At 49.9% G+C, this 19,732-nt stretch overlaps 1 protein-coding gene across 3 annotated transcripts in view; it reads left to right on the top strand.

Annotated features, from left to right (window-relative positions):
- Positions 1-19,732, top strand: part of LOC121274341 (aryl hydrocarbon receptor nuclear translocator-like) — a 41,408-nt gene that overhangs the window by 20,388 nt on the left and 1,288 nt on the right. For 2 of the 3 annotated variants that reach the window (XM_041181596.1, XM_041181598.1), the window contains 11 exons: positions 2,889-2,974; positions 3,121-3,194; positions 4,072-4,206; positions 4,575-4,649; positions 5,899-6,050; positions 8,430-8,490; positions 9,039-9,153; positions 10,043-10,148; positions 11,716-11,857; positions 17,139-17,307; positions 19,361-19,500. In XM_041181596.1, coding sequence (XP_041037530.1) covers positions 2,889-2,974; positions 3,121-3,194; positions 4,072-4,206; positions 4,575-4,649; positions 5,899-6,050; positions 8,430-8,490; positions 9,039-9,153; positions 10,043-10,148; positions 11,716-11,857; positions 17,139-17,307; positions 19,361-19,500 — 1,255 coding nt within the window. The remainder of the gene's footprint in view (positions 1-2,888; positions 2,975-3,120; positions 3,195-4,071; positions 4,207-4,574; positions 4,650-5,898; positions 6,051-8,429; positions 8,491-9,038; positions 9,154-10,042; positions 10,149-11,715; positions 11,858-17,138; positions 17,308-19,360; positions 19,501-19,732) is intronic. The other variant, XM_041181597.1, reaches the window with a different exon arrangement.

Genomic DNA, 19,732 nt, shown 5'->3' on the forward strand with positions numbered 1-19,732 from the left:
TTCCTGACTCTATTCTATGCCTGTTAGTAAGTTTCTCTTTGTGTGCTCCAGTTACCATCCAGTTGATTTCCTCCACCTGTATGTACTTAACCTCAATTGATACAATTAACAGAAATATCTTCTCTGAGCTTATGTTTAAATTGATCTTAAAGACCTCGATTAGGTCACCCTCTGCCTTCTCTTTTGGCCGCTGTCATAGTCATTATGGCACAGAAGGATGCCATTAGGCCCCTCAAGTCCTTGCTGATTCTGTAGATCAACCCAGTCAGCCCCATTCTCCTGCTTTATCCCTGTAGCCCTGCAAGTTTATTTCCCTCAAGTACCCAGTCACTTTTCACGTGAAATTCTTTTTCCAGAGAAGGACCCCCAGCCTGTTTGGTTCTCCCCGATAGCTGTAACAACCATCACTGTGAATCTTTTTTTGGAACCTTCTCAAATGCTTCCATATCCTTTTTATAATCTGGAGACCAGAACTTTGCACAGTAACTCCAAGTGTGGTTTGAACCAAGGTTCGATACAAATTAAACGGAAATTCCCTGTTTTTTCAAAAATATAAGATCATAAGGAATAGGAGCAGGTATAGGCTATTCGTCCCATCAAGCCTGCTCCAGTAAGATCGTGGCTGATCTGATTGTGACCTTAATTCCATTTTCCTGCCTCCCCCCCAAGTCCCCATAACCCTTGACTCCCTTGTCAATCAGAAACCTTTCTAACTCCGCTTTGCATATAGTCAGTGACCCGGCCTCCACTGCTCTCTTGGGTGGAGAATTCCAAAGATTGACAACCCCTCTGAGAGGATAAATTCCTCCTCATCTCCCATCTCAAACGAGAGACTCCTTATTTTGAAACTGTGCCCCTTAATTCTAGATTCCCCCCATGAGGGGAAACATCCTCTCAGCATCTACCCTGTCAAACCCCCTCAGAATCTTTTATGTTTCAAGATACCCTCGCATTCTCCTAACCTCCAAAATGAGTATCGACCTAACCCTGCTCAACCTCTCCTCATAAGTCAAAATGCCTTTCTCCAGGAATTAGGCTAGTGAGCCTTCTCTGAACTGCTTCCAATGCAAGTAAACCCCTCCTTAAGTAAGGAGACCAAAACTGTCCACCGTACTCTAAGTATGGTCTCACCAATGCTCTCTATAGTTGTAGCAAGACTTCACTACTTTTGTATTCCATCCCCCTTGCTATTAAGGTTAAAATTCCATTTACCTTCCTAATGTCTTGCTGCACCAGTGTGCTAGTGTTTTGTGATTCACGTACAAGGACACTTAGATCCCTTCGTTCCACATTTTGTGGTTTCTCTCCATTTATATCATTTTCTGCTTTTCTATTCTTCCTGCCAAAGTGGACAACCTCACATTTTCTCACGTTATACTCCACCTGCCAAATTTTTGCCCACTCACTTACCCCTATCTATATCCATTTGCAGGCTCTGTATCCCCCTCGCAGCTTGCTTTTCTACCTATGTTTATATCATCAGCAAATTTGGCTACAATACAATCGGTCCCTTCGTCTAAGTCACTCATATAGATTGTAAATAGTTGATCCCTGTGGCACTCTAGTCGTTATAGTTTACCAACCTGAAAATGACCCACTTATCCTGACTCTGTTTCCTATTAGTTAGCTAATCCTCTAATCAAGCTAATATATCACTCTCAACACCATGAGCTCTTATCTTGTGCAGTAACCTCTTATGTGGTGGCACCTTATCGAATGCCTTTTGGAAACCCACGTACACTACATCTACTGGTTTCCCTTTATCCACCCTGCTCGTTACACCCTCAAAGAGCCTGAATTAATTTGCCAAATGCGATTTCCCTTTCACAACACCATGTTGACTCTGCCTGATTGTGTTATGATTTTCTAAATGTCCGGCTACCGCCTCCTTAATAATGGACTCCGGCGTTTTCCCAAAGACAGGTGCTCGACTAACCGGCTTAGTCCCCTGCTTTCTGTCTCACTCCTTTCTTGAATAGAGGGGTTACGTTTGCACTTTTCCAATCCGCTGAGCCCTTTCCATAATCCAGGGAATTTTGGCGGATTGCAACCAATGCTTCTGCTATCCCTGTGGCCACGTCTTTTATGACCTTAGGATGCAGGTCATCAAGTCCAGGGGACTTGTGAGCCATTAGTTTTCCTGGCACTTATTCCCCACAGAATGAACCTGATGCTTTGCATCTCTTCGTGGCCTTGTTAAAACTGGTTAAATGAATGAAGAAGGAATGGCAGCCTGCCGGTCCAGTTGTTTCACCCATATATCTTGCCTGATTAGCGTCCCATCCACCACCTTCAACATTCACTCCCTCCACCACCGATGCACAGTGGCAGCAGTGTGTGTACCATCTACAAGATGCACTGCAGCAATTCACCAAGGCTCCTTAGACAGCGCCTCCCAAACCCACGACCACTACCACCTAGAAGGATAAGGGCAGCAGACCATGGGATCACCACCACCTGCATGTTCCCCTCCAAGCCGCTCACCATCTTGACTTGGAAATATATCGGCCGTTCCTTCACTGTCGCTGGTCCAAAATCCCGGAACTCCCTCCCTAACAGCACTGTGGGTGCACCTACACCACAGGGACTGCAGTGGTTCAAGAAGGCAGCTGACCACCACCACCACCACTACCTCCAGGGGCAATTAGGGATGGGCAATAAATACTGGCCCAGCCAGTAACATTCATATCCCACAAAAGAATTAAGAGAAAAAAACCCTCTCACCCTCCAAAGGATTTGAATAGCAAAGGTGCCACCCATTCCATCGACAGGAAATGGTAGCTGCATCCCTAGGTTCTAGGTATTGATGTACTCTCTTGAGTCTGATTTGTGGGGTATTTTACACTGTCCTCCTCTCATCACCTTCGTCTCTTTCATTCTGTTCTCAGGAACGGACTAGGCCCAGTCAAAGAAGGAGAGACTCAGTATGTGGTGGTGCATTGTACAGGTTACATAAAAGCCTGGCCACCTGCGGGTGAGTTTGCTGCGTCTGTGTGTCTGTTCCATTTGATGCTGAGGGAGCTGGTTGCTGGGGAGGGCAGGTGGAGGGGAGGGAGCAGCTTATTGGGGAAGGGAGTGGCTAAAGTGGATTTAAACGTAAGTGCTGTCGTTGCTCCCCAGGTGTGACACTTCCTGACGATGAACCAGAAGGGCAGGGAAACAAGTTTTGCCTGGTAGCTATCGGACGATTACAGGTAAGGACTGGCGTTGAGGGTGTCTGAGACTCTGCCTGCCTGTTCTAGTGTTCCTCACGGATCCGGAAATTACGAAGGCAGTGTGGGGAGTCCGAAGGGATGGACGGTGAAAGGTCCAAGGGGTGGGGCGGGGTGGCGGCGCAGCAGCGGAATATCTTTGGGAGGATTTCGCCATGGGGCGGAACCAAACAGCTGAAGCATTTGTGTCCGTGTTGACCCGAGGAGTAACTTCTAAACATTGTGAGAAAGCAGGGCTTGCATTTCCATAATGCCTCTTTGTGTCCTGAAGGCACCCCAAGGCGCTTTACAACCAATCAACTGGTGTGGGCGAGACGGCAGCCAGTTTGCGCACAGCAAGATCCCACAAACAGCACTGTGGTCGTTTTAGTGGCGTTGCTTGGCAGATTAATACCGGGGCCCTGAAATGCTGAGGAGGAGGAGGAGAAGCCCCCGCCCTCTTCTTTTCTTTTTGGTAGCAGGTGCGTGGTCTTGTGCGTCCGTCCACCTGAGTGGACAGACGGGGGCCCTCGGTTTAATGTCTCATCCAAAAGACGCCGGTACAGCACTCCCACCGGGCCAGCGCCAGTTTGGGGTGGGGTGGTGGTGTGTGTCCTGAAATGTGGGCCTGAGTTTCTGGAGTGGGGACTCGAACCCAGGACCCTCCTGACTCGGAGGCAACGGTGCTACCGTTTGAGCTGCCTTTTATAGGGAGGGTTTGTGCTGTGCGAGTGTTGGCTTTAGCTGTCTATTGTGAAGCACTCGTGAGCTTTGCCACCCTGCTTTGGGGAGGTGCTTCTCTTGGGTTGCTGCGCGGCAGTGCACGTTCACGTTGGGGGAGCGCCTAGTTTTCACCTCTTTTCCCTGTCACACCATCAAGATCACCAGCTCGCCGAACTGCGTGGACATGAAGGGCAACAGTGTGCCCGTCGAGTTCCTATCTAGGCACAGTCCCAATGGGGTCTTCACCTTCGTCGATCACCGCTGCCTGGGCACCATCGGGTACCAGCCTCAGGTAGGTGATGCACCAAATTCACTGACCTCAACTCAGGCCACCAAGTGTGGTTGCGGGGGTGGCGGGTAATGCAGTCCCCCTGATCCTGAACTGAGAGATGGAAGGGATATGGGATGAGGTTCTTGCGGACAGATTGCATGACTCCTGCTGCGCGTGCTTGCAGATTGCTCGGGTACCCTACCTTGGGGAGGATTGGGGGTTGGTCGGGGGGGTGGGGGGGGTGGAGTTGGGGAGGTAGTGATGGGGCGGGGTGCAGGAAGGAACCCAGCCCAGCCGTTGCTCCCCTTGTGATGTACCTATTGTTTCCCGGAACAGGAATACCTCATCGGGACAAGTAAACGAATCAATCTCTGTTTCTCTCGTTATAGGAGTTGTTAGGAAAAGACATTGTAGAGTTTGCTCACCCAGAAGATAAGGGACTCCTACGCGACAGTTTTCAGCAGGTGAGTGTCTCCTGTTTCACAGACAGGTTCAAGAATGACTCCTTGTGCTTACAGAGCCAGTACAGCACCCAAGGAGGCTCTTCGGCCCATTGAGCCCATGCTGGCTCTTTGTAGAGCAGTCCAGTCAGTCCCATCCTCCCCTGCTCTATCCCCGTAGCCCTGCAGGTTTATTTCCCTCAAGCGCCCGTCCAATTTCCTTTGAAATCATTCATCGTCTCCGCTTCCACCCCTCCCCCACGGACAGCGAGTTCCAGGTCTTTACTGCTCGCTGCGTTTAAAAAAATAAGTTCCTCCTCACAATCCCCCTCACGCCCCCACTACATCTCTTGCCCAAAATCTTAAATCTGTGCCCTGTTTCCGCCCCTCCCCCACACCCCTCCCCAGTCCTTGTACCATCAGCCAATGGGAACAGCTTTTCCCTATCTCCCTTATCTAAACTTGTCATTATCTTGACCCCCCTCTCAAATTCTCCCCTCAATCTACCTTCACTCCAAGGAGAACACGCCCCGGCTTCTCCAACCTAACCCTGTCGCTAAAGGTCCCCTCATCGCCCTGGAACCGTTCTGGTAAATCTCCCTCCGCACCCTCTTGGGGACCCTTCATGTCCTTCACTATAATGTGTGGGGACCGGGACTGGACGCAGTACTCTGGTTGTGACCTAACCAGAGCTTTACAAAAATCCGGCGTAACTTCCCTGCTTTTGCACTCGATGCCTCTGCACATGAAGCCCAAGTTCCCAAATGCTTTGCTGACCACTCTTTCGATAACGTCCTGCCACCTTCAAAGATTGATGCCCATGCGCCCCCCACCCCGGCCTTTCTGTCCCTGCCCACATGAGAACTGTGCTGTTAAGTCTATATTGTCTCTCCCCACCCCTGCTGCTAAAATGCATCACCTCGCACTCCTCTGTATTAAATTCCATTGCCATTTCTTTTCCCACGTTCCCTGCCTATCTACATCCTGTTGCAGCCATCTCCCCTCAGGTATCGTCCTCTCTGGCTTTCGATGGGGGCGTTGTCCCTGGGACTGTGCCCGGGTGAGAGCTGCCCCTTGATGTTGCCACTGTTTGAGGATTGGCACGCAACAGTATTTTTGGGGGAGAATCTCTGAGCTGTGCCGATCTTGGTGGGGATGCATCCTGCACCCCCCCCCCACTCCTCCTCCTCCCCCACAAGCCGGCGACACTGACAAACTCGAAATCTGGGTGGCGCTTCTGACTCCCATTTCTCGTCTTCCCTCTTTCCCACAGGTGATCACGTTGAAGGGGCAGGTGCTGTCGGTCATGTTCCGGTTCCACGCCAAGAACCGGGAGTGGGTGGTAATCCGGACGAGCAGTTTCACCTTCCAGAACCCCTATTCCGACGACATCGAGTACATTGTCTGCACCAACACGAACGTCAAGTACGTCTTGCCCCTCTAACTGTTGGAACGTAAGCAGAGCGGTTTCCCTGTGCTAAATGTAATAGGTGAAAATGTGCGGTTCCCCAGGAGTTGGTCACCTCATGTATTCCTTCCAGGTAGCACTTCATTTTTCATTCTCTCATGGGAGGTGGGCAAGGTCAGCCTTTGTTGCCCATCCCCAATTGCCCCTCGAACTGAGTGGCTTGCTCAGAGGGGCAGTTAAGAGTCAACCAGATGGCTGTGGGCCTGGAGTCCCATGTAGGCCAGACCGGGTAAGGACGGCAGATTTCCCTTCCCTAAAGGGTCATTGGTGAACCAGATGGGGTTTTACAACAATTAATAGTTTCATGGTCACCATTACTGAGACTAGCTTTTTATTCCAGATTGAAGTTAAATTCCATCAGTTGCCGTGGTGGGATTTGAACCCGTGTCCCCAGAGCATTAGCTCGGGCCTTTGGATTACTAGCCCAGTGACATTACCTGCATGCCTTCTCCCCTTTCTTGTTTCAGGCAGAGTGCTGGCAGGCAATTCGATGAAGTGGGGGGTTGGGGGGAAGGCACTCGCTTCGCTGTATGTCCATGTGTGTACTTCCCAAGAGGTGAGAGCGGGCAGGGTCACTGGGCAGAGTGATCATCAGCACAGGTCAGATACAAGGTAATGCTCCCTCTACACTGTCCCCATCAAACACTCCCAGGACAGGTACAGCACAGGGTTAGATACAGAGTAAAGTTACATCTACACAGTCCCCATCAAACACTCCCAGGACAGGTACAGCACGGGGTTAGATACAGAGTAAAACTCCCTCTACACTGTCCCCATCAAACACTCCCAGGACAGGTACAGCACGGGGTTAGATATAGAGTAAAGCTCCCTCTACACTGTCCCCATCAAACACTCCAAGACAGGTACAGCACGGGGTTAGATACAGAGTAAAGCTCCCTCTATGCCGTCCCCATCAAACATTCCCAGGGCAGGTACAGCACGGGGTTAGATACAGAGTAAAGCTTCCTCTACACTGTCCCCATCAAACACTCCCAGGACAGGTACAGCACGGGGTTAGATACAGAGTAAAGCTCCCTCTACACTGTCTCCATCAAACACTCACAGGACAGGTACAGCACGGGGTTAGATACAGAGTAAAGCTCCCTCTACACTGTCTCCATCAAACACTCCCAGGACAGGTACAGCACGGGGTTAGATACAGAGTAAAGCTCCCTCTATACTTTCCCCATCAAACACTCACAGGACAGGTACAGCACGGGGTTAGATACAGAGTAAAGCTCCCTCTACACTGTCTCCATCAAACACTCCCAGGACAGGTACAGCACGGGGTTAGATACAGAGTAAAGCTCCCTCTATACTTTCCCCATCAAACACTCACAGGACAGATACAGCATGGGGACAGGGTAGAGGCGGCAGCACTCGGGACCAAGGAGCCTGGCTAATCATCATCTTCTCTATACAGATAATGGGGGCCAAGGAATGTAAGTATTGAGAAATCAGTTTACATTGTGTTTAGTATGGGACAAAGAGCAGCTAACTCAGCAATTGGAGTTAAAACAGGAGCAGTTCGGAATTGGTTCAAGCTCTCTGCCCTCATGGTTAAGCTCCCACAACCACCATTTCGAAGAGTGGGGCGGGGGAGCTCTCCAATCACGTTGCTGTTTGTGGGAGAATGCTGTGTGCAAATTGGCTGCTGCGGTTTTCATATTACAACAGTGACTACACTTGGGAAAGCATTTCATTTGGTGTTTGATGGGAACAGTGTAGAGGGAGCTTTACTCTGTATCTAACCCTGTGCTGTACCTGTCCTGTGAGTGTTTGATGGGGACAGTGTAGAGGGAGGTTTACTCTGTATCTCACCCCGTGCTGTACCTGTCCTGGGAGTGTTTGATGGGGACAGTGTAGAGGGAGCTTTACTCTGTATCTAACCCCGTGCTGTACCTGTCCTGGGAGTGTTTGATGGGGACAGTGTAGAGGGGGCTTTACTCTGTATCTAACCCCGTGCTGTACCTGTCCTGGGAGTGTTTGATGGGGACAGTGTAGAGGGGGCTTTACTCTGTATCTAACCCCGTGCTGTACCTGTCCTGGGAGTGTTTGATGGGGACAGTGTAGAGGGAGCTTTACTCTGTACCTGACTTGTGCTGATGCTCAGTTTGATAGATAAAAAGTGAATACAGAAAGCTTAGGAGCGTGAGAGGGGATTTCATGCTGCACTCACCCCACTGTCTCGACTATTGTGCAGCCCAGCTTTTCTTCCCCAGCTCCAGGTGAACCTTAACTAAGAGTTCCTGTATGATTTTGGTGTTCGTGATAGCATCGTGTGTGTGACCTATCCTATAAACCCTGCGTGACAGAATATTATCTCGTTCCCTTAGGCATCTGCAGCAGCCTCCTGCCATCACTGGGCAAGAAGAATTAACTTACGAGCACCCACAGGTAATAGGTCGATTTTTAACATGCCTTTTTCTGCAGCCCCCCTTCACCCCGGCTCTAAATGCCCTGTGGCCATCTCCGATCAATCCCTTTCCGTTCCAGTTCTCCCACTTTTTTCTTGCAGCGGGCTGTGACTTGCTGGGGTGTGGATCCCGCAGACCCTGCCTGCTCTGATAGCTCGTTCAGGGAGAACCCCCCCCCCCCCCCCCCCCCCCCCCACCTTCCTACTGCCCAGCCCGGCGACTTGGGAATGTTGGGAACCACACACACACACACACACACACACACACACACACACACACACACACACACACACACACACACACACACACACACACGCTGGGCATGTCGGGGTGCAGTCGGTGCTGCCCTTTGGATGCCCGCTGAATTGGTCCCCCCACCCCACCCAGTTCGCTGACAGCTGACATGGTCTGGCTTTGGCCCGCTGTGCCTCGCATCGTACAGGGTGGGCGTGTCGATCAACGGAGCTATGTCGGTGTCAATTTGTAGTAAGTGCGACTAACCTGACTCTCTGTTAATCGACGCTTTAGGTTGTGGTTCAGGCTGCAGCATCAGAACACACCAAACCCATCAACAAAGCAGAGTCCCTGTACAGCAGGGAGGCTGACCCACGGTACACCGAAATCTACTCGGCCATTCCCACAGGCAAGGAAACTCTTCAATAGCTTCTCTCTTTTCTTTCTCCTTTTTTTTGCCTTGTTACACTATAATTGCCTGAGCAAAATTGGCTCAAAAGATCGTGACCCCTCCCGTCCCACTCTGTCGCTGTCTGTTGTCATCTGTGACTCAGCCAGCGTCCCCCTCGCCTCGGTGCCAGACGGCCATGGGTTCGGGTGCCCGCTCCAGAGAGCAGGGGAGGCAGTGGCATGGTGGTGTTGTCACTGGACTAGTAATCCAGAGACCCAGAGTAATGCTCTCGCGTTCGAATCCCACCACGGCAGATGTGACTCCAGACCCCCAGCAATGTGGTTGACTCTTAAGTGCCCTCTGAGCAAGGGCGTTTAGGGATGGGCAATAAATGCCCCACATCCCGTGAGCCAATGAAAATGAAAGAAAGATTCGAGCCTGTAATCTAGGCCGACGCTCCCAGTGCCGCTGCTGAGGGAGCGCAGCACTGTCAGAGGTGCCGCCTTGCAGGTGAGCTGTTAAACCTAAGCCTTTGGCCTCCTAGGGTGGTTGTAAAACATCCTACGGCCACTGTTGGAAGGGGGTGGGTGGGAGTGGTGAGGGAGGCTGGGTGGGTGGCGAATTCTCCTTGTTGTCCGGGGCCAATACTTGTCCCTCAACCTCTCCAAAAAGCAGATAATCTGGGCCATTATCACATTGCATTTTTGGTAGCTTGCTGTGTGCAAATTGGTTGCTCTCCCTGCATCACACCAGAAATGTGATTAATTGGCTGTAAAGCGCTTTGGGGGGGTCCTGAGGCGCTACTTTTTAACCGTACGCTTTCTTTCTACTACAGTAAGTGATTCGTTGCATATTTCAATGATTTAGTAAGATCCCATATAAAACGTTGTTTCCTTATGTCATGCAGCTGCTGACCAGAGTAAGGTGGTCCCCTCCACACCGGGCACTGGGAGCCAGCAGATTTACCAGCAGGGGAGCTCCTTCCCATCGGCACGGCCAGCACAGAACTTCAGGTACCCTTTGCCTTCTCCGGTTGGGGGTAATGCCTCCCAGGACAACTGCCAAGCCGGGCAACGGCTGAGGCCGCGTCCTTGCAGAGATGGGCCGAGGCAGGTGTGACAGCCCTAGCGCGCTGCATGTCGATCGGCTTTTATTAAGGCGCCACTGCTTCTCCGCCGTCAGTCCTGCCCTGCCCTACGCAATGTCCCTCGCCTCCCCACCCCCTCACACCGCTTCCTCCGATGCCGGCTGTGCGCGCGATAAAATGGCGGACATCTGCCTGTGTCATTCAGCGCTCAGGACGCCCCCCTCCCCCCAGCTTCCTTCCACTCCCTCCATCCAAAGCCCGGCAGGGACCACGGAATCCCACAGCATGGAACGAGGCCACTCGGCCTGTCATGCCTGTGGTGCCAGCCCTTTAAAAGAGCTATCCAATTAGTCCCACTCCTTCCCTATAGCCCTGCAAATATTCCCATTCAAACTATTATACCACCCTTGGTCCTTTATGGAACTTAAGCAGCCTGGAATGATTTTCTATCTTAAGAGGCACTATATAAATGTGAGCTGTTGGGAGATTAAGGTCAGTTGTTTTAGTCCCGCAGCATGTTACCCACTGATAGATGATAATCTTCTGTCATTCTGCAGTCCTGTTGCGACCTTTATCATTATTCCCGGGATGGTGTGCGTTGCTGGCGGGGCCGGCGTTTGTTGCTCACCCCTAAATGCCCCTTGCATGGGTGCTGTTGGGCCTCCTTCCCAAACCGCAGCAGTGGGTGGCGGGGGTGGGGGGGGGGGGGGGTCAACGAGCTCCCACAGCATCGGTACAACAGGGGGGTGGCCTACTAGGCCAATTCAGTGGGGAAGGGCGGGGGCAGTTACGAGTCGATCAAATTGGCGCGGGACTGGAGCCACCCATAGAGACAGACCAGGGAGAGGCGACAGATTTCCTGTCCCAAAAGGACACAAGTGAACCGTGTCAGATTTAATTTGCTGATGCGTTATTGTAGAGGGCCATCGACTGTGTCAGCTCTTTCGAAGGGCAATGCAGTTAGTCCTACTCTCTGCATTTTCCCTCTCCTTCACCCAATTCTCTCCTGAAGGCGACCATTGAATCCCCAGCCTCCAATCGGCAGCGCATTCCAGATCCTGGTTACATGAAGTTTTTCCCCTTGTCGCCTCTGGGGTTTTTTTTTTTGGCCAGTCTTCAACCTGTGTCCATCTGGTTACCGACCCTCCCTCCTTCCTTAGTCTATCCGAACCCCTTCCTGATTCTGAGCGCCTCGATTCAATCTCCCCCCTTAACCTCCTCCGCTCCAAGGAGAACAACCCCAGCTTCTCCCAGTCTCTCCACCTGAACCGATGCCCCTTATCCCTGGTCACGTTTCGGGTAAATCTCCCTCCGCGCCCCGTCCCGAGGCCTCGACGTCCTCCCTAAATTGCGGGGCCCGGAATGGTGGGGGGCGGGCACAGTCCTCCAGCTTGGGCTGAGCTAGTGTTTTAAGTGGTGTTTTAGCATTTCATCATGTGATAAGCTTCTGACTCCTCCTCCCTCCTCTTTCCCCCCCCCACACCCCACGACAGTGCCACCATGGCCCCTCCGGTGAACATCGTTCAGCAGCCAGCGTCAGCAGGACAGATCCTGGCTCAGATCTCGCGGCAGTCGGCCAGCGGTCAGGTTACTGGAAACACGTGGAGTGGAAGCCGGCCACCATTCCCTGCGCAGGTTTGGAACTCGGCGCTTGACGGCCTTTTAATTCCTGTTAAACCTTTGGTTCCTTTCCCTGGTGTAACTTTGCCTTCGTGTGACGGGCAGGTGTCTGTTGGAATTGAGTAGCGCAACCCCAAAGTCTCGCTGTCTCTCCTTCTACAACCGACGCACAGTAGCAGCAGTGTGTGTACCATCTACAAGATGCACTGCAGCAACTCAACAAGCCTCCTCCTTCAACAGCACCTTCCAAACCCGTGACCGCTACCATCTAGAAGGATGAGGGCAGCAGACACATGGGAACACCACCACCTGGAAGTTCCCCTCCGAGCCACTCACCATCCTGACTTGGAAATATATCGGCTATTCCTTCACTGTCGCTGGGACAAAATCCTGGAACTCCCTCCCTAACAGCACGGTGGGCGTACATACACCACAGGTACTGCAGCGGTTCAAGGCAGTAGCTCATCACCAACTGTGAGGCAATTAGGGATGGGCAATAAATGCCAGCCTACCAGCGACACACACATATCTGTGAATGAATAAAGAGACTTGGTACTGCTCCTTTCAGGGTTGCACTCCACAATTCCAACAGACACTTGCCCGTCACAAAAGGGCAAAGTTACTGCTAGTTCTAGATTCTCCCAACAAGGGGAAACATCCTCTACACATCAACCAGGTCAATACCCCTCAGGATCTGACATGTTTCAATCAAGTATCCTCTGACTCTTCTAAACTCCAGTGGATACAAGCCTAGTCTGTCCAACCCACCCATTCCTGGTATTAGTCTGGTGAACCTTCTCTGAACTGCTTCCAATGCATTTACATCCTTCTTTAAATAGGGAGACCAATGCTGTAAACATTACTCCAGATGTACAATGCCCTGTATAACTGAGGCATAACCTCCCTACTTTTGTAATCAATTCCCCTCGCAAGAAACAATAGAATTCTATTAGCTTTCCGAATTACTTGCTTGTACCTGCATACTAACCTTTTGCAATTCATGCACTAGGCCACTCTCTCACCACTTAGATAATCTTATTTTTACTCTTCCTGCCAAAATGGACAATTTCACATTTGCCAGGTCTTTTCCCACTCACTTAACCTAACTATAACCCTTTGTAGCCTCATGTCCTCTTCACAACTTACTCTCCTATCTCTCTGTCATCAGCAAATTTAGCAACCATACCTTCAGTCCCTCAGTCCAAGTCATTAATGTGAATTGTAAAAAGCTGAGGCCCCAGCACTGATCCCTGTGGCACACCACTTGTTACATCTTGCCAACCAGAAATTGACCCATTTATGCCTACACTGTTTCTTATTGGCTAGTCCATCTTCTATCCGCGCCAACATGCTACCCCCCACACTATAAGCTTTTATTTTCCACGACACCCTTTGATGTGGCACCTTGTCAAATGCCTTCTGGAAATCTAAGTACAATACACCCACCGGATCCCCTTTACCCACAGCACATGTGACTCCTCCAAAGAACTCCAATAACTCCAATCTTAAACACGGTTTCCCTTTTACAAGCCATGTTGACTGTGCCTGAACACCTTGAATTTATCTAAAGCGCCCTGCTATAATGTCTTTAATAATAGCTTCTAACATTTTCCCTATTTCGGATGTTAAGCTTACTGGCCTGTAGTTTCCTGCTTTCTGTCTCCCTCCCTTGTTGAATGTTTTCCAATCTAATGGAATCTTTCTCATGAATTTTGGAAAATTAAAACCAACGTGTCCAGTATCTCACTAGCCTCTTCTTTTAAGACCGTTGGATGAAGTCCGTCAGGACCCAGGGGATTGTCAGTCTGTACCTGCAATAATTTGCTCAGTACCACTTCCCTGGTGATTGCAGTTTTCTTGAGTTCCTCCCTCCCTTCCATTTCCTGGTTTACACTTATTAATGGGAGGTTACTTGGATCCTCTATAGTGAAGACTGATGCAAAATAGCTGTTCAATTTATCTACCATTTCCTTCTTAATTCCCCCAGACCCACTTTCTACAGGACCAATGCTCACTTTGTTAATTTTTGTAAGATCCTGAGGGGTATCGAGCTGGTTGCTGTGTAGAGGATGTTTCCTCTTGTTGGGAGAATCTAGAACTAGGAGTCGCTGTTTTAAAAATAAGGGGTTATCTGTTTAAGATAGATGAGAATTTTTTTTCTGAGGGTTGAGTCTTTGGAACTCTCTTCCTCAAAAGATAGTGGAATCAGAGTCTTTGAATATTTTTTAAGGCAGATCTCGATAGATTCTTGATGAGCAAGCCGGTGAAAGGCTGTCAGGGGTAGGCGGGAATGTGGATTTGCAGTTACAATCAGATCAGCCCTGATCTTATTGAATGGCGGAGCAAGCTCGAGGGGCTGAGTGGCCACCTATTCCTCCTCATTCCTATATTCGTCTGATTGTATATTGAAGGTGGTGGATGGGGTTTTGATCAAGTGGACTGCTTTGTCCTGGATGGTGTCAAGCTTCTTGGAGCTGGACTCATCCAGACAAGCGAGGAGTATTCCATCACACTCCTGACTTGCACCTTGTAGGCGATGAAGCCTGGATATGCTTCGGTGGCTTTTGCAGGGAGAAGGCCTTCAGTTGGGTGCTGGTGCCCTGAGGGAGTGACCCACTCTGTTTAGAGTCATAGAGGCCTACAGCACAGAAAAAGGCCCTTTAGCCCATCGAGTCTGCGCCGTTCAAACAAGTACCTAACTATTCTAATCCCATTTTCCAGCACTAGGCCCATAGCCTTGTATGTCATGGCATCACAAGTACACATCCAAATACTTCTTAAATGTTATGAGGGTTTCTGCCTCTACCACCCTTTCAGGCAGTGACCACCTTCTGGGTGAAAAAACTCTTCCTCACATCCCCTCTAAACCTTCTGCCCCTTAACCTTAAATCCATACCCCCCCCCCACCCACCCACCGGTTATTGATCCCTCCACCAAGGGGAAAAGTTCCTTCCTGTCTACCCTATCTATGTCCCTCATAATTTTATATACCTCAATCACGTCCCCCCTCAATCTCCCCCGCTCCAGGGAAAATAACACAATGTATCCAATCTCTCCTCATAACTAAATCTCTCCAGCCCAGGCAACATCCTGGTGAATCTCCTCTGCACTCTCCCTAGTGCAATCACATCCTTCCTATAATGCGGATTCCAGAACTGCACACAATACTCTAGCTGTGGCCTAATCAGCGTTATATACAGTTCCAGCATAACCTCCCTGCTGTTATATTCTATGCCTCAGCTAATAAAGGCAAGTATCCTATATGCCTTCTTAACCACCTTATCTACCTGTCCCACTACCTTAAGGGACCGGTGGACATGCACACCACGCTCCCTTTGATCCTTGGTACTTCCCGTGGTCCTATTCATTGTGTATTCCCGTGCCAAGTGCATCACCTCACACTTATCCAGATTAAATTCCAATTGCCACTGACCACCCGTCTATATCATCCTGAAATCTAAGGCTATCCCCCTCACTATTTACCACCCCACGAATTTTCGTGTCATGTGTGAACTTACAAAACAACCCTTCTACATTCAAGTCTAAATCGTTTATGTATACCAACAGCAAGGGACCCAGCACCGATCTCTGTGGAATCCCACTGGACACAGGCATCCAGTCACAAAAACACCCCTCGACCATCACCCTCTGCTTCCTGCCGCTCAGCCAATTCTGGATCCAATTTGCCAAGTTGCCTTGGATGCCATGGGCTCTTACCTTCATTATCAGTCACCCATGCGGGACCTTATCAAAGCCTTGCTGAAGTCCGTAGACTATGTCAAATGCATTGCCCTCATCTACACACCTGGTCACCTCTTCGAAAAATTCAATCAAATTGGTCAGACGTGACCTCTCCTTAACCAAACCATGCTGACTGTCCTTGATTAATCCCTGCCTCTCCAAGTGTAGATTAATTCTGTCCCTCAGAATTGCTTCTAATAGTTTCCCCACCATTGAGGTTAGACTGACTGGCCTGTAGTTCCCTGGTTTATCCCTTCCTCCCTTCTTGAATAACAGTGCCACATTGGCTGTCCTCCAGTCCTCTGGCACCTCTCCTGTGGCCAGAGAAGTATTGAAAATTATTGCCAACGCCCCTGCTATCTCCTCCCTTGCCTCATTCAACAGCTTGGAATACATTTCATCTGGGCCTGGAGATTTATCTACTTTTAAGCCTGCCAGACCACTTAGAACTTCCTCCCTTTCTATGCTTATTTCTTTAATTATGTCACAGTCCATCTGCCTGATTTCCATACCCACGTCGTCCCTCTCACTTGTGAACACCGACACAAAGTATTCATTTAGAATCCTACCTATGTCTTCTGGCTCCACACACAAATTACCACTATGGTACTTAATGGGCCCTTATCTTTCCCTAGTTATCCTCTTACTCTTAATGTACTTGTAAAATAACTTTGGATTTTTCTTTATTTTACCTGCCAATGTTTTTTCAAGCCCCCCTTTTGCTCTCCTAATTTCCTTTTTAAGTTCCCCCCTACATTCTATACTCCTCTAGGGCTTCTGCTGTTTTGAGCTCTCGGTATCTGCCATAAGCCTCCCTTTTTCTCTTTATCCAATCTAGAATATCCCATGACGTCCAGAGTTCCCTGGATTTGTTGGTCCCGCCCTTTATCTTTATCTGGAATTTGTTGGCCCTGTACTCTCCTTATTTCCTTCTTGAATGAGTCCCACTGCTCTGATACAGATTTACCTAAAAGTAGCTGCTCCCATTCCGCTCTGGCCAAATCATGCCTGATCTTATTAAAATCAACCTTCCCCTAATTTAGATCCCTGATTTCTGGCCCATCCTTGTCCTTTTCCATAACAACCTTGAATCTAAAGGAGTTATGATCACTATCTGCAAAATGCTCCCCCACTGATACCTCTACCATTTGCCAAGCTTCATTCCCTAAAATTAAGTCCAGGACTGCCCCATCTCTTGTAGGACCTTCTACGTCCTGGCTTAAAAAGCTCTCCTGGACACATTTTAAGAATTTCATTCCCTCTATCACACTATGACTAACCCAGTTAATGTTGGGGAAATTGAAATCTCCCACTATTACTACCCTATTATTTTTACATTTCTCTGAAATTTGCCTACATATCTGCTCTTCTATTTCTCCCTGACTGTTTGGGGGACTATTTAGAAGCTGGAGTTGAGCCTTTGCAGTAGCTTTGCCTTTTCAATCAGCCGATCATGGAGACGAATGCTGGTGGAGTGATGATAACGCCGCGCAGTGAGTGGCCGCCCGAGGCCCTGAGCTCCTTTCCCGTAACCGCCTTTTCCGTGTTCTCTCAGCAGATGTCATCCCAGGGGACAAAGACGCAGTCGCCTCCGTTTGGCATGGGAGCCAGCCGCAGCTTCACAGCCAACACCACTCCCTTCAGCCCCCTCACCAGCCCTGTAGCCACGTCCTCGGCCGGAGGCACTGCCTACCCCTCCCTCGCCAACCGCAACTCTGCTTTCGGTAAGTAGCCAACCTGCCGCAGCTTCGTGTGTCTTTCCCGGCCCTGGTTTCAGAGAGAGGTTCAGATTCACGTTGGCGAGACCATATCTGGGGTACCGTGCACAGTTTTGGTCTCCTTATTTAAGAAAGGATATATGTGCTTTGGAATCCGTTCAGAGAAGGGTCACGTGACTGATTCCTGGGATTGGGGGCGGGGATACTGTGAGGAAAGTTTGGCCCGTATCCGTTGGAGTTTAGAAGAATGAGAGGTAATCTTATTGAAAAACGTAAGGCCCTGAGGGGACTTGACACGGTGGATGCTGGAAGGATGTCTCCCCTTGTGGGAGAGGCTAGAACCAGGGGTCGTAAGGGGTCTCCAGTTTAAGATGGAGATGAGAATTTTTTCCTCCCAGAGGGTTACGAATCTTTGGAACTCACTTCTCCAGAGAGCGGTGGAGGCAGGGTCATTGAATATTTTTAAGGCCGAGGTAGATAGATTCTTGACCAACAAGGGAGTCATAGGTTACTGGCAGCAGTCTGAATGTGGAATTGAGGCCACAGTCAAATCAGCCATGATTTTATTGAATGGTGGAGCAGGGTCAAGGGGCCAAATGGCCTACTCCTGCCCCTAGTTCGTATGTAAATCCTTCTAGGCCCTGACCTTTGTTCTTCAGCACCTCCCTCCCACTGGGTAGTAAGTGTGAGGAGTGCAGCATGGGATCAGGGTTGGGCTTGGCTTCAGGTCAAACAGCCATCAAATTTTGACGTCTGTATGACAAATTCCCACTCGAACACTTAAAGGGCCTGTGATAACCTCCGAATCGATATAAGCAGATGAGGGAGAAAGGAATAGAAAGCTGTGTTTGAAAGAGACTTATTGCCGAAGCTTTTCATCTTGCACTCATCAGCACAAAGTCGAGCTCATAATGTGACTCATTTGTACTTGCTCGCAGCGGCACACGTTCAAACACAGGGACCCATTCTCTGTAAACAAATGGAACATGTTCAAGCCTTGTGCCTTTTTTGAATTGCCATAAGACATAGGAGCAGAAATTAGGCCATTCAGCCCATCAAGTCTGCTCCGCCATTCAGTCATGGCTGATAAGTTTCTCAACCCCATTCTCCCGCCTTCTCCCCATAACCTTTGATCCCCTTACCTGGGATTACCCAGGAGTCTGGGGAGCCTATAGTTCCCCATTGCTTTCTCCATGGCAACGCCTCGGCCAATCAGAGTCGACTTGCCAACCAGTCGGCACCCTTTTTCTCCTGTAGTATAAATTGTTGTGAGAGTTTGAAATTTGGCATTCTTGTGTTTGTCCTGATGCGTGCAAGATGAAAAGCTTTGGCAACGTGTCTCTCTCTTCACCAAGGTTAAAGCTGTGTTGAAAGGGTGGAATGGAGGGAAGAGGCTAGTGTGGGGTACGGACCAGTTGAGCCAAATGGCCTGTTTTTCGCTTTTTGCTGTTCGACTGGATTTAACTCTGAATCGAGCAGATAAATTTGGATCTTTTTTTTATCTCCCCCCCCCCCACTCCGGCCCCATTGCGTTAGTTGCCTTTTGACAAGGTTCTGAACCTGTCGCCGTTTTAAAAATTCTCAAACCTTACTGCTGAGATTCGCAGCACCACAAGCAAAAGAATTAGGAAAGAGAGAGAAGCGATTAGGTGACACTTGCGTTATAAGTGTGAGAGACTGGGGAGAGGGAAGGGAGTGATTAGAGATGTTAAATAGAGGCCCCCCCCACCCACCGTCTTCTCCTGTCAGTTGGATGTTAAAGATCCCAGGGTGCTGTCTCAAAGGACTAGTGGGGGTGGGTGGGTGGGGGAATTTCCATGGTGCCCTGGGCCAAATTAAAAAGCATCCCTTAAAATAAACAGGAGTCCTGGGTTGTCATTACGTTGTGGGATCTTGCTGTGCGCAGGTTTGTCACCTGCATTTCGCCACTTTGCAAGGAACAGAACTCTGATAGCAAAGCGTTTTGGGGCGCAGTGCGCAAATTCAAGTCCTTTTTTCCTTTCTTTAATGGAGTGAACTTTTTTTTCCCCCCCTTCCCCCTTCCCCTTGCCCTCGGAAGCTGAGGCCGGACAGACAAGCGCGCAGTTCCAGACGCGGCCTGCAGATGGAGCCTCGGTGTGGCCGCAGTGGCAGGGCCAGCATCACTCGCAAGCGTCCAGCGAGCAGCACTCCCAGCAGAGCCAACCCGAGGTGTTTCCGGTGAGGAAGCAGACTGCAAATAGGTCCAGGCAAAAGGCTGAGGGGGAGCTCTAAGAGGCGTTTAAAATCAGCGGGCGTGTTGGGACAGGCCGAAACTGTTTCCAGGAGGGTCGGTAACCAGAGGGACACAGCGAATCAGGGAAAAGAACTGGGACGGGGGGCGGGAGAAAGGGCGGTGGAAGCAGATTCAATAGGAACTTTCAAAAAAGGGGGGGGAATCGGATAAATACTC

Source organism: Carcharodon carcharias (assembly GCF_017639515.1).
Source record: "Carcharodon carcharias isolate sCarCar2 chromosome 36 unlocalized genomic scaffold, sCarCar2.pri SUPER_36_unloc_1, whole genome shotgun sequence".
NCBI lineage: Eukaryota > Metazoa > Chordata > Chondrichthyes > Lamniformes > Lamnidae > Carcharodon > Carcharodon carcharias.